Source organism: Dermochelys coriacea, chromosome 17, assembly GCF_009764565.3.
Source record: "Dermochelys coriacea isolate rDerCor1 chromosome 17, rDerCor1.pri.v4, whole genome shotgun sequence".
Classification (NCBI taxonomy): Eukaryota; Metazoa; Chordata; order Testudines; family Dermochelyidae; genus Dermochelys; species Dermochelys coriacea.
In genome coordinates, this window is record NC_050084.1 from 16,990,724 (window position 1) to 17,004,535 (window position 13,812).

At 45.3% G+C, this 13,812-nt stretch overlaps 1 protein-coding gene across 2 annotated transcripts in view; it reads right to left on the reverse strand.

Moving 5' to 3' along the window:
* The window catches only part of SPNS2 (sphingolipid transporter 2), a 174,786-nt gene that overhangs the window by 75,706 nt on the left and 85,268 nt on the right, over positions 1–13,812 (reverse strand). For both annotated transcript variants that reach the window (XR_006276179.1, XM_038376274.2), the window contains exon 3: positions 9,110–9,246. Coding sequence is in view for 1 of the 2 variants with exons in the window: in XM_038376274.2 (XP_038232202.1) it covers positions 9,110–9,246 (137 nt within the window). In the remaining variant the exon portion in view is untranslated. The remainder of the gene's footprint in view (positions 1–9,109; positions 9,247–13,812) is intronic.

The following is a 13,812-nucleotide window of genomic DNA, read 5'->3' on the forward strand; positions in this document are numbered from 1 at the left end:
ATGCGCACACACACACATGCACAGAGCCACCTCCTCAGGTCCCTACCCCGTTTTTACTCAGCCCTCATGCAGGCCTGTTGAAGTTAACGAGAGTTTGCCAGAAAAAGGATCCAGCCCAGGGTGTGCGCAAGTCTCCTCTAGCTCAGTGTTCTGTCAGGCTCACCCAGAAGGATGCCTGAGCTCCGATTAGCAATCCTGATGTCTCAGTGCTGGCTGCTGTCTTCATTACCATGAGCTGGCAGGGGCCATGGAAGCCTTTGTGGCAGCATGCATGATTTATGCTTACAGAGATTCTGAACGATAGAGACATGTCCTCTGATTTCAGCATCCACAGCGTTAGTTTCTGCATCCCAGGATATTAGACTAGCTAATGAACCCAAGAACAGAGAGCAGCAGACGCACTGTTATGAACAGAACAGTATTGTGCATGCAGTAAAATCCATTCAGAGCTATTTCAAAGGTTTCAGTAGGACATGGTGCCGTTCTGCCCCTACCAGCCAGGGAGCTGATATTCTGAGGAGGCAGTCAGGCTCTCATAGAGTGCTCCAGACCCCCGGCCGGGAGAGGAGAGCCAGCAGAGATGGGAACTGTTACTTGAGAACAGTTGACAGGGACATCCTTTTCGATAATTTTGTCTCCTTTATTTTTTGTAGCAGAAATGAGCTCACCTTCCAATGAACTCCTCTGTCACATGAGGTGGACATTTGGGGCTTTGTCGCTACAGCTGCACTTGAGACACCTTCATCACCAGCTGTCACGTCTTTGAATGCATCGCACACTCCCGAATGCACAGACAGGGGGTAAGGTGAGGTGAGAACACAACTCCTCCCTTGCTAAAAGCAAAGGGGGGGCTGCCCTCCTTCTCCCCAACTTGGGCAAACAGTGCTCTGCATAGCTCCCGCTTCTCCTCGATTGGTGCTGAGAGAGCTCCCCCTTCCCCTTTCCATCTACTGTAACCACTGAGGAAGGGCCCTGGGGCCAGTAAGGGGTAGAAAAAGAGGACAGGATGGGTGACAGACACCCTGTATGACTCAGAGATCGGCAGAGCCCTCCTGCTTCAGTCAACTCGAACCACTTCATCCCTGTGGTAACTCTTGCGTCTTTCCCTCACCTAGCAAAAGTTGAGACGTTCAGTGGGGTAAGGGCCCAAAGACAGGGTGACCATGACTCTGCGCAGGTCTGGCTCGAGCCCTTTCCCCGCCGCGGGCTGTGGTCACTGCTCGCCCAAGCCCTCCCTGAGCCTTGCGCGAAGCTGTCACTGCACAAGGCTGTCATTGCTTGCTCCAGCCCTGCGTGGTCCTCTCCCTCCCACATGAGGCTGTCATTGCTCGCTTGCCCCTCTCCCGCCCCGCCCCCCCACTTTTTTGAGGAAAGAGGACAAAGTCAACTGATAAAGTCAACAAAAGCAAATGGGACAAATGCCTCGTTTTGGGGGGGAAAGTCAGGATGCCTGGGACAGGGCTTAAAGAAGGGACAGTCCCACTCAAAACGGGACGTATAATCATGCTAGTTACTCAAAACTCAGCCACCCTTATTTGTGCAAACCTGTCAAGCACCACTTAGCTTGTTTCAGAGTTAGCAACCGTGTTAGTCTGTATTTGCAAAAAGAAAAGGAGTACTTGTGGCACCTTAGAGACTAACCAATTTATTTGAGCATAAGCTTTCGTGAGCTACAGCTCACTTCATCGGAAATGCATCCGATGAAGTGAGCTGTAGCTCATGAAAGCTTATGCTCAAATAAATTGGTTAGTCTCTAAGGTGCCACAAGTACTCCTTTTCACTTAGCTTGTGATATTCTGGCCAGAGCCAGTCCTAGAGGAGCCGACCCAGCCAAACCTATGTGCCTGGAAGCAACAGAAGTAAATGTGAGCCTCTTTCCCCGTCTTCCCCCACCTTTTAAAAAATTAAGAGGATAGAAGGTGTAGCAGTGGGAGAGAGGAACTGAAGAAAATGGCAGTCTCCGGTTCCTTAAGGAATTCTCACACTTCCTGTAAAAATATGCAAGACAGGCTCCGATTTTGGCACATCAGGGTCTAGTCCTAGCGGGAACCAAATCGTCAAGAGGCAGCCAGGAAAGTGGAGAGAGAGCTATCTGGCCGAGCTCCAGCTCAACAGGCCAGGGTTTAATTTGAGAGAGTTTGGGGTATTAATTGTAGATGAATGAACATATCCATGACAGCTACCAGAAAGTTCCCCTCTGGAGGAAAGAAACCATCTCTTCCCATCAGAAAGCATTTGGACAGGACTCTTGACACATGTATCTCTTTCTATAGGGTGGGTAAGGTGAGTAGGAGATTTTACTTTTCCTCTGAGCAGTTAAGACTAAACAGACATTTCATACCATAGGCTCATCCCTGCAAGGCTGTAACACATGGGTGGGCAAACTATGGCCCGGGGGCCACATCTGGCCCTCCAAACGTTTTAATCCAGCCCTCAAACTCCCACCAGGAAGCGGGATCTGGAGCTTGCCCCTTTCCGGCGCTCCAGCCAGCGAGCGGGGTCTAGATGTTGCCCCACTCTGCATGGCTCCTGGAAGCAGCAGCATGTCCCCCCTCCAGTTCCTATGCATAGCCAATGGGAGCTGCAGGGGCAGCACCTGCGGACAAAGCAGTGCGCAGAGCCACCTGGCCACACCTCCGCGTAGGAGCTGTAGGGGGGACATGTCACTGTTTCTGGGAGCTGCTTGAGGTAAGCGCTACCCAGAGCCTGTCCGTCTGCCCCCTCCCACCCTCTGAACCCCTCAGTCCCAGCCCGGAGCACCCTTCTACACCTCCAACCCCTCATCCCCAGCTCCACCCCAGAGCCTGCACCCCAGCCCCCAATTTCGTGAGCATTCATGGCCCGCCATACAATTTCCAAATCCAGTTGTGGCCCTTGGGCCAGAAAGTTTGCCCACCCCTGCTCTAACACCAAGCTGTGGCTACCAAAATATGCTGAGCCAACTTACAGCCCTTGTCCATCAGCACCTGAATTACTTTTAGCACAGATCCATTTAAGAGCTGTGCAAACTGACAAGGACCTAATGTTAGTCAGGGGACCAGGTACAGCACAGCCACAGTTCCCAGACTCCAGATACAAAACTGCATTGGGAATCTATTTTGCCTGCCCTCTGAAACAGACTTCAGCTTGTATACAATGATACACAACCATTCCATCAATTCAATGAGACTTCAGTGAAAACATCCAGTCCCCTTTAGACATACAAAAAGATGGCTTAGTGCTTTTAATTTTGCTTGTTTCTGCTTTTAAATCTCAGGATTTATTTTACTCAATAGCACCTAACACACATTATTAGGTATACGTTTTATGAGGCAACAGACGCCAGAATGCTGTAGAGGGCTTGAGATTTTTCTTTGCTTCCAAGGAACCTCAGTTTTATTTTTTTTTTTTTACACTGAGTAATTTTCTGTGTCTCTTTTATCTCTCCTTGAACTAAAAGGACCTGAAGTAATCCATGCATGTTTCAAAGACATGATTTTATGAAGCACTGAACTCTCAGACAGATTTTTGCTTTGGCTGACATTTTGTTCCACGGGGGGTTGTTTCTTCCCTTTTTTCAGGGCCAAATTCAGAGTGGACGCACACAACAAATTTCAGAGTAGCAGCCGAGTTAGTCTGTATTCGCAAAAAGAAAACGAGTACTTGTGGCACCTTAGAGACTAACAAATTTATTAGAGCATAAGCTTTCGTGAGCTACAGCTCACTTCATCGCAAATGCATCCGATGAAGTGAGCTGTAACTCACGAAAGCTTATGCTCTAATAAATTTGTTAGTCTCTAAGGTGCCACAAGTACTCCTTTTCTTTTTGCACACAACAAAGTAAGTCAGTATAACTTATCTGCAGAGGGAGAAGAAGCTGGGTTGATTATGTCTTAGATATTTTTATAGCATCTGCCCTACTATACCATAAGAGCATTTAAGCACTGAAGCAACCAACAGGAGAGTGCTGGAGGCTGGAAGATACAAGACACCTTGCTTTATCTCACAGCCCTCTGTTGGTTGATCTTCCTGCTCCAGCCTCTTTTTCCCTCAGCATTTAATTCACACAGACTTACTGATGTGCAATTTACACCAGCTCCAAACTGACATCACCTCTGAAAATAGCCCATTAATTTTCTGCCAAGTCAAAAACTGTTTGGGCCTCATATCGGAAGAGCAGTCCACAGCCTCAGGGCCAGGCACAGATTATAAAAACAATTTGTGGCCCCGGTTCTACCTGAGCCTCCAGAAGTAGATGTGATCCAGCAAATCCTTCTTGGATGCTAACCTAAGTAATAAAAGGCAGGCAAAAAACCCTCAAATCAATAGAGCTGAAGTTTGCTCCTCCAGGTGTTCTAACTTGTTCCCTCATTCAACCGGCTTTGTCACAACCTTATCTGGGTTGAGCCTCGTTTATACATAATCCCCTTTCATCCTGAAGGAGCCCCAAATGCTTAACTACAGACACACACACACTCACACACACACACACACAGAGGGATCATTTTGCCCATCTCTGAAGTACAGCCACCATTAAGGAGAGGTGAGCTTTACTCAAGTGTATGGGAAATATCACAGTACTGTGAGATACTGAAAGCACTTTGCAAGCTTTCCACGCCTATGCACCTCCTCATTTTAAGAAATCATAGCTGTCTGCCCACCAGAGAGCTGATTACTGGACCTTGGTGTGAAGGGAGGTGTGGGAGGCCAACACGAGAGGGGGAAAAATACAACTCTTCAAGGCTTCCCCAGAGACAGAACTCTGGACAGATGAAGCAACCATGAGAGCTATTAGTCTGACTAACAGAGACAGTCGTGCGATCCCAGTAGCCACATCCAAACACTCAGAAGATCCAGCACATTCTGATTACTCCTGATAACTAAGTGGCTTCAAGGTGAAGTTATTTAGAAAGAGAACAATGGAGCAATCACAGGTTTATGAACACCTCCTTGTGAAACACCATAAGGCAAGGCAGCCCAGGGAGGATCAGCCCCAGATATATAGAGCAATCAGACATATGATTAATCAAAACACTATCCAAAAAGAAGACTTGACTTTTGCCATAGTCATTAATCAATCAGTGATCACAGTGTCGGGCAAGGGGGCTGGAGAAATATTTACCTCTTCATGTGGAATAGAAATATAACAACTGGAGCCATATTTTGGTAGAGGAGCTCTGTGGGGCCTCTTGTGCTCAGTAAGCACCTGAATGAAATGTTTGCTGTTGAGCCCCATGACAGCTCACTCAGGTTTTTAAGTCTGCATGTTGTCGTTTTATTACTGAGCCTGAACCAATACCCTGAAGGGGTTTTCCTCAAACACTCACCAAAATGCCAAAAATGGTTTGCAGGTGAAACTGCTATGACTTGCACATGCACAAGGACAGGACTCCTTAAAGGTCATGCACAAAGGACTTGAATTTTTATTGGGTGTTTGCACATGCAAAGTGCAGGCACAGGTACAGACATGTTTAATTCCGGCCAGCGAGTTGAACCAAAACTGAATCGGTTTAAACCAGTATCGAACCTGAACTATACTTTTGTCCTACTTGCTGAACCTCAACTGGAACTGAACTGGGGGGGAAAAAAGTTGGGTTACCGCTTCAAATAAAGGTCCAGCATTTTTAAGCGCAATATTTTAGAACGCTACTGTGATCTTATTTTCAACAAGACAACAAAATAACAAATAGGTACATGGTGGCTACCAGAGAGGCCTGCTCCGGCATAATGAGATGAGAAGGAGAAGAAAACAAGGCCAGCCACAAGAGTAGGGAGGGAGCGAGGAAGCTTAGAAGCTGCCTGCACATCACATGAGGCAGCAGGATGCCCCAGAGATAGATGGACCATCTCTGAGACGCCCTCCGGAGGACAGAAGCAGCGGAACGCTTCCTGGCCCCAGAAGTTAACAATAACTCTTCCAACCCAGCTCCCCAGCCCTTCTCCCCCTTAGATTCCCTCCTCCCACCCACCCCCAACCCCAGGAGCAGCTCCTCCCTCCAGTTCCCACACTTGAGGCCCGACCCACGCACCAAACTCAGATTTATCCTCTCACAGAGTAAACATTAGAAAATGTTATTTTAGTTTTCTCAAACAAACTGTTCATAGAAAAAAATAATTATGTTTATTTGACAGCACAAAAGCACTAGGAAAACTCATGTAAAGTTAAAGTTCATAAATAAATGGCCAAAAAGCAAAATAGTTTCAATTTTAAGTTTCAGCTCTCCTTCTTGAGTTTACTTCTGCTGAGATTGAAATTTGATCTGAACTGGTTGAAACTGGTAACCGAGCCATTTGAAGGAAAAAAAAAATCAGAACTAAACCTGAACACACTGAACCTGAATCAAATCAAAATAACCAACAGTTTGACTCCCTGATTCTGGGCATGCACAAGTGGAGGCAGACCGGAGACTGGCCTGAACATTTATCCATATATAAGGAGCTTGCTAACTGCTTCCTTTATGTCCAATTTTCAGTCAGCAATGAATATTTATGAGACAGACACCATAAAAGCCCTTTAACAATCCAGTGGCCTCATTTTTCATGGGAGCTGTAAGCTCAGCACCTCTGAAAGGCAGGCCCCTTGTATTTACAGTTAATATGGTAAATACCATGTAACAACAGGGATAGGTGCTTAGTAGTGTTATTCATGACATTGTGGTTGCATGCACCATGCAGTCAACACTTTCTGAACAGAGAACGGCAATTTGCTATTTTCACTGAATGGCTATTGTTTCTTGCCTACTTCAGTATTTCTGCTGTCAACACATAAAGGAGTTTTCTATGCTGTATTTCTATGGGCTCAGGCTGTGCCAACTTGCTGCTTCTCGACGGGTGTTTTCATGTCAACATGAACGTGGGCAACCTCCTCTGCTAACAGTAGATTCGCTGCTGCTTTTATTTAAACCAATGAAAGGATCATATTTTAAACCACCATCCCCTCCCACTATCACTTCTCTCCCTTCTTTAAGAACCACCAGTGTTTTCTCCTTAAGCTAACGTTAGAAGTCAAAGATCATAAGCTGGGAAGCTACTATATAAATAAAAACTACACTTACTCTCCTCTGACCTCTTGTCATTGCTATTTCAAAGAGTCACCTTGTGCAAGCTGGTGTGACTCATCTGTTAGATTTCAGATTCCTGCCAGGAGAGAGAAGTGGCAGCAGGACTGTTTTCAGTATGACCCAGGATCTCTGTCCTGTTGCTGCAGCCCTCTGATATACTGGTTAAAGAATGTCCCCCCACTGGCTGAAGAGTCTACGCTTGAGGTGGATCTCATGGCTTGCAAGAAAGGTTTATGGTAAAGCTGAAGATCACAGTGGAGCTTGGGCAGGGAATCAGAAATGACCCAGAACTTTTTCAGAATTTGGGGTTGTTTGGATCCGGGTTTTGGTTTCGACCCACATCTAGTGGTGACTGCAATCCAGAAGGAATGAGTCTGTACACAGAACGTATGCTCCTGTTACTTGATGTTTAGAGTTGTATCCTTGTTTTACGGCAGCACTCACTTTTTCTTAGACTAACAATAATCCCACATCCACACTGAGCTACAGGAAAGCCTTTCACCTGTTGGGTCTTCATGAAGGGTTTAATGTCTTAACTCTGTTGCCATGTCCTCAAAAACTACTTTTGCTATAACCACAGTTGCTTTCACAGCATGTTTCCAAAGAAAACCAAAAGAAACTTGACATCATTCCAAATGGGAGGCGTTCTCTCTCCACTAAGAGTGCTGCATAACCAATTTTAAACCAGAGCAACTTGCTGGCGTAGAAGAGTATATCTACACTGCAATGAAAAACCTGCGGCACCGAGTCTCAGAGCCCGGGTCAATTGACTCAGGTCAGCGGGGGCTTGGGCTGCTGGGCTCAAAATCGCAGCATAGATGTTCCTGCTCAAACTAGAGCCCAGGTTCTGATGGGGGGGAGGAGGGAGAAGGTCTTGGGAGCCCAGCCTCCAGCCCGAGCAGGACACTTACACTGTTATTTTTAACCCTGCAGACCGAGCCACCTGGGCTCTGAGATGTGGCTCCATGGAGGGATGTTTCTTTGCAGTGTAGACGTTACCCTAAAGACTTCTATGCTTGGCCTTATGATTTATGGGGGCTTAAAAATGCCATCCTATCCAAGTGGATGTCAAGGTGAGCAAATCACAGGTGTGACTTCCACCACTTCCACAGATGGTGGTGGCAACCTCTGTATTAGAAACAGCACAGTATGCCCATCATCCTCGGGGTGTGACCACAGCACTGCAACCTCTGGAATGCAGCTGAACCAAGAGGATGAATAGCTGATCCCTCGGGAAATCCATCTGCGGCTCCCCTAGCTGTGATTTATCTCTCCAGGAATGCTGCCACCTGCAACAATTAAGCTTCCTCTGTGGTATAATTTAAATGAGAGGGTTCTTTTCTCAAGCACTCCCAAGCCTTTGTTGTTTTGCAGTATCCTTGACAGGCAAGAAAACAAACAGACTGACATAGCCTCATTTACTGTAGGCTGAAACTGGGAGCATTGTGAAATGTATCAAAAGCTATCTTTGACTTTCCAAAATTAGGTGAGCCTGAGGATCCCATCATCAATTCACAGAGAGATAATTTAATAGAGAAAGGAGCTGACGCTACACTAATCTAAGTCCTATTATTTACCTTCACTGCCTTTCAGGGAAACTTAGCCAGGGTGGTTATTCAAAATCTGTCTCTAAACTCCATCTGCCCAGCATTTTGCCATTCCATATAATCTGTTCAACCAGAGTTAATGATAACTTACCATGGTTTGCGCAAAGAGGGGGGCAAAAGAACCAATATTTGATTATGGATAGGTTTTTTTGGTTCTGTAAACTCTCCCTTAAAATAAAGCCTACACAACAATTTGAACATGTGTCTATATCTGCTTCCCTTGGGATGTTCAGATGATTCACGTGACCAGGGAAGAACACACTTCACTTTCAAAGAGACATGTGACCACAAACATTATATACTTTATTACACAATACCCTATGTGATATGCCACAAATCCATCAACGGGGCATCTCACGTCCATATACACTGTGGTGGGGAGTTTGGAACAGGATCCCATTACATTCAGTACACTATGCAGAATGCCTTTGCTTATATTCCCAGACCCCATGCAGATCTTACCTGCTCAGTGATGAAGGAGCTTGAAAAGGTGATAGCTGACCAGAAGAAGATCCCACAGCTGAGAATGATCTTCCTGTTGAAGCGGTCACCAAGGTAACCAAATATAGGTGCTGCCACCATGAAACTACAGATGAAAACTGCAGAGGGGAGAAAAGCAGGGGGACATTTAATAAACATCAGGCAAAAATATGAAAACTAATTTTCTTCAAGCCAAGCCCTCTGGAAAGTAGTTCCGCTTAATTAGATGTTCTGCAGCCCCACTTACCAAATTAGGCACCCAATAGGCTTTCAGAAAGCATAGTGTCCATAAGCAAACATATTTCTCATTACCAGAGAAAATTCAGACCAGTGAACTTTTACAACACTAACACCCCTCAGAGTCTGCTGCAAACTTACAATTGAGGGATGGGCGAAACAAGGACGGGATAAATCAAGAGCCTCTGCTCAAACCTCAACAAGAAGCGGGCATAAAGGTTTGAGAGCATTCAGATATAGTGTATAGATGCTGTCCCCCTTGTTGGCTCTCTCAGCAGAGACCCTGGGTGAAACACCCCATGGAGACTCATCTTAGAAGCAGCCTTTTAATGCAGCGCTGAGGCAGTGTGAGAGACATTTTCACTACCATTTGCCTAGCTGCACCTGCGTTTTCACTACCATTCCCCTAGCTGCACCTGCTGTGTGTGGCTCAACAGAGGGCTCCACCCTCCAGTTCACCCACCAGGACCTCAAGTCACTTTTCTTTAAACTTTTGCCTGATCCAGCATTATATACACCAGGGAGTAACTATTCCACTACAGGGGATAGTTTTGACCTATAAGGCCCTAAATGGTATGGGACCTCATTATCTGAAAGATTGCCTTTCTCCACATGCCAGTCCGACTCAGTTACAGTCAGCTGAGGTACCACTCAAATAAGGTAGAAGGCAGCTGGCAGAGTATTCTCTGCCAGGACTTCTCAGCTTGGGAAGTCATTCCTCCACCCTGCTCCAAAATAGTACTTGGGTCTTGTCCATGTTAGATCTAGGGACACCACTACATACACCTAATGTAGGTGCACTTAAACTAGTTTACACACTGCTTGTGTCAATTTGGCTAGTAAAGAGACTTATGTTAAAATCTATACAAGCAAGGTTTAAACCAGCATGTGTCTATATTCAGGATTTGCACTGATGCAACTACAGTGATTTTTACATCAATGTAGGCACACCAGCACAATTCTTCTAACACAGTGTTTCTCAACCTTTTGGATACCAGGGACCGCCTTGCTGCCTTCCTAAACTATATCAGGGAGACCTCATGCACCGGTGCCGGTCCACAGACGAGTTGTTCAGAAACACTGTTAAAAGACCCTAGTTTATTGACATCCAGAGCAAGGCCCATGTATTCCTTGAGCTGACAGAAACTGTGCGTGTTCTGGTGGCAAATTAGAGAGACTGGAAATATGTATTAAGGGTTATAAATCATATTAATTATTGGGTGGCTCCTGGCAGGCAAGGTGGGTTTCTGGCATTTTTTATTTGTAGCGTTCTATTTTTAAAATGCTAAGAGGAGAATGTGGAGCAAAGTACAAGTACTCCTTCTGATGAAATGTGTGTATAAACAAAGTAATTAAGGGATTTTCATGGTAATAGGAGATATCCTAAAAAATGTGTATAATGCTGCACTGTGGAAAGCTGTTTTAGAAGATATACGTGTACCTTTTTACATACTAAAATTCCAAAACCTTCAAATAAAACAATACATGTATGTCAGTCGATGTCCATATTTTGCAATCCATACAATGTATATTTTCTCAACTTTTTTTATTTCCTGTAGTAAGCAACATCACAATGCAAACATGCATCGTGTATGTAAATAAAATGGAGTAATTCAAAGATAGAAAAACTAGATAAAAAAGAAATAGAAGTAAGTGCAAGATTATACCCATGTTCCTGTTTCACTTGTAGTGACAAGCCACTACTCTGCTATATGGACTATATACAAAATCTCACACTGGATACATGAAGCCTAGTTTGGCAGTCCCTGCACAAGCAGAACTCCCAATGGAATGTTCTATTTTTGCTGGAATAAGCTCTTTCCACCAGTAGATCTCAAAGTGCTTTACAAAGGGAAGTCAGTATCATTATCCCCATTTTACAGATGAGGAAACTGAAGCATGAGCAGGGTCATGGTTTGCCCAACATCATCCAGCAGGCCACAGCCGGGAATAGAACTCAGGTCTCCCGAGTCCACTGCTCTGTCCACTAGGCCATGCCAGCTCCATAAAAGGAGAGCAGGATAAGGCTTATAGCTACTAGGATTATCAGGCGGTGCTACTACATTGCTACAGTACATGGAAACACACTTTCATGTGTAACTCACGAAAGCTTATGCTCTAATAAATTTGTTAGTCTCCAAGGTGTCACAAGTCCTCCTTTTCTTTTTACGGATACAGACTAACATGGCTGCTACTCTGAAAACTTTCATGTGTAGGAACCACAGAGGTCCCTGAACACAGTTTAACTCGTGCAATTTCACTATACACCAGATTTAGGGATTCTACACAGTGTTCTCCATATGCACCACTTACACCACTCTGCAGGACTCCCCCTGTGTCCTCATTGAGAAGGGGTGGGAGTGACCTGAGGAGGAACCAGTTGGATTCACTACTTTGCTGGACACTGCCCCACTGTATTGCTATAGGAGTTGGGGAGCACCTTGGCTGATGCTCCATAACCTGGAGGGGGAGAGGGGATTCCTTAGCCCCCTACCCTCCCCGAGCCCCTCAATACACAGTACAGCTACTCAAGCTGTGCATTCAGTGAAGGATTTGCCCTGTACTGAACTCGGCTTAGAGAGTTTGACTCTGCAAGGTGCTAACCTCAATCCAGCAAAGCACTTGAGATTTAAGCACTTGTATAGTCACTAAGTGTTTGCTGGATGTAGGTGACAGTGGTCAGCACTTTGCAAGCTTTAGCCCACAATGAAGTTGGATCTCTACAGAGAGAAAATCTGTTTACAATGAAACAGAAGAAGATGACAGATCCAAAAAGTGTCAGAACATAGCAAAAAGAAAAGGAGTACTTGTGGCACCTTAGAGACTAACAAATTTATTTGAGCATAAGCTTTCATGAGCTACAGCTCACTTCATCGGATGCATGCAGTGGAAAATACAGTGACGAGATTTGATATACACAGAGCTACTGCTCACTTCATTGGATGCATGCAATGGAAAATACAGGGGGAGCTGGTGAGCTGTAGCTCATTAAAGCTTATGCTCAAATTAATGTGTTAGTCTCTAAGGTGCCACAAGTCCTCCTTTTCTTTTTGTGGATACAGACTAACACGGCTGCTACTCTAGAACGTAGCAGTGCGCTGATTGCAGTTCCAGGCTGAGTGACCCTTTCCCTTGGAATCACACTGTATTTCATTCATCCCAGATTCAGAGAGTCTGCCATTTTTATTCAGACAACAAAATAGAAAAAACTAAAGCAAGCGTCCAAAGAAACCCTCAGCCCTGCATCTCACTTGATTCAGGCACTGAACAGCCTCATCAATCCACCTCTGGGGCATTTAGGGCTGATCCAAAGCCCACAGAAGACTGGGACTCACGAGACCTGAATTGTATTCCCAGCTCTGTCACTGGCTTGCTGGATACCTTGGGCAACTTTTTTCTATTGGCTGTAATGAACTCTGGATCACACCCCTAACATCTACTTCCAGCATCTGTGTACAAGCAGAAGACGAAATCCTATGTGCGTTCAAATATCCTCTTCCCAACTCACCCAATATCTCCCAGTTCCGCACCAATAAATATCATTTTCCTTGCTACTCATCGGTCCCTGGGGGAACATGATGTTGGCAAATTCTCTTCCGAATCAAGCTGAGAGCTCTCTTACAGGTAAAAAGCTGAATTCACAGCTCCACAAAGGAGTAAACAAAGGGACAACAGAACCTAATAAATAATAGATAGCTGAATAAAGCTGTCACAATAATAAATTTAATTTGCATCAGATTATTTATGACCGAAATATGCATCAAAGCACTGATTGACTCTTAAGCAAATGCAGAAGATGATGGCTATGTGATCTGTCAAGCGGATCTGCCTGTTAGATGTGTGTCCCACAAATCAATTTTTGCGATTGCTCCTGTATATGACAGATGAGGTTCCTGAGCAGGACAAACAGGTGCAAAAACAACAAAAAGTGACTCTACACAACTTACAAACTAGGACAGGAAAGCAGAGGAGAATGAATCCAGGGCACCTCACTGGGCAGAAGGAAACATGAGTTACTGTTCCAGATGTGTGTTTCACTCTGGATCCTGCCCCAGGTCTCAGTGCTAAGTAAACCTCATGGCAGGAAGGATTTTAGCCCCCACCCAGAGCTACCGCAAGGTTATTCACTAGGCAGAGGGGGAACAAGACGGTAATTTGCAGGTAAAGGAAGATCACTGGTCTGTAACACAAAATAAAGAGCTCAGCTCTCATGCTAGCCCCTCCTCATTTCTATTTCCCCCTCCAGCTCCCCTCCCCTTACACAACAGCTTACACAACACTCAGACCACCACACTGCAGCCACTGATTGTCTACATTAGAGAGAGGACAGTGACAGAGAACCCCACGAGTCAAATGTCATTTCATTATCCTCCTCCCAATAAGCAGCTCCTCTTTCCATTTGCACTTCCTGCCCTTTCAGAATAGAATCAACTGCTGAAAAGAGAGGA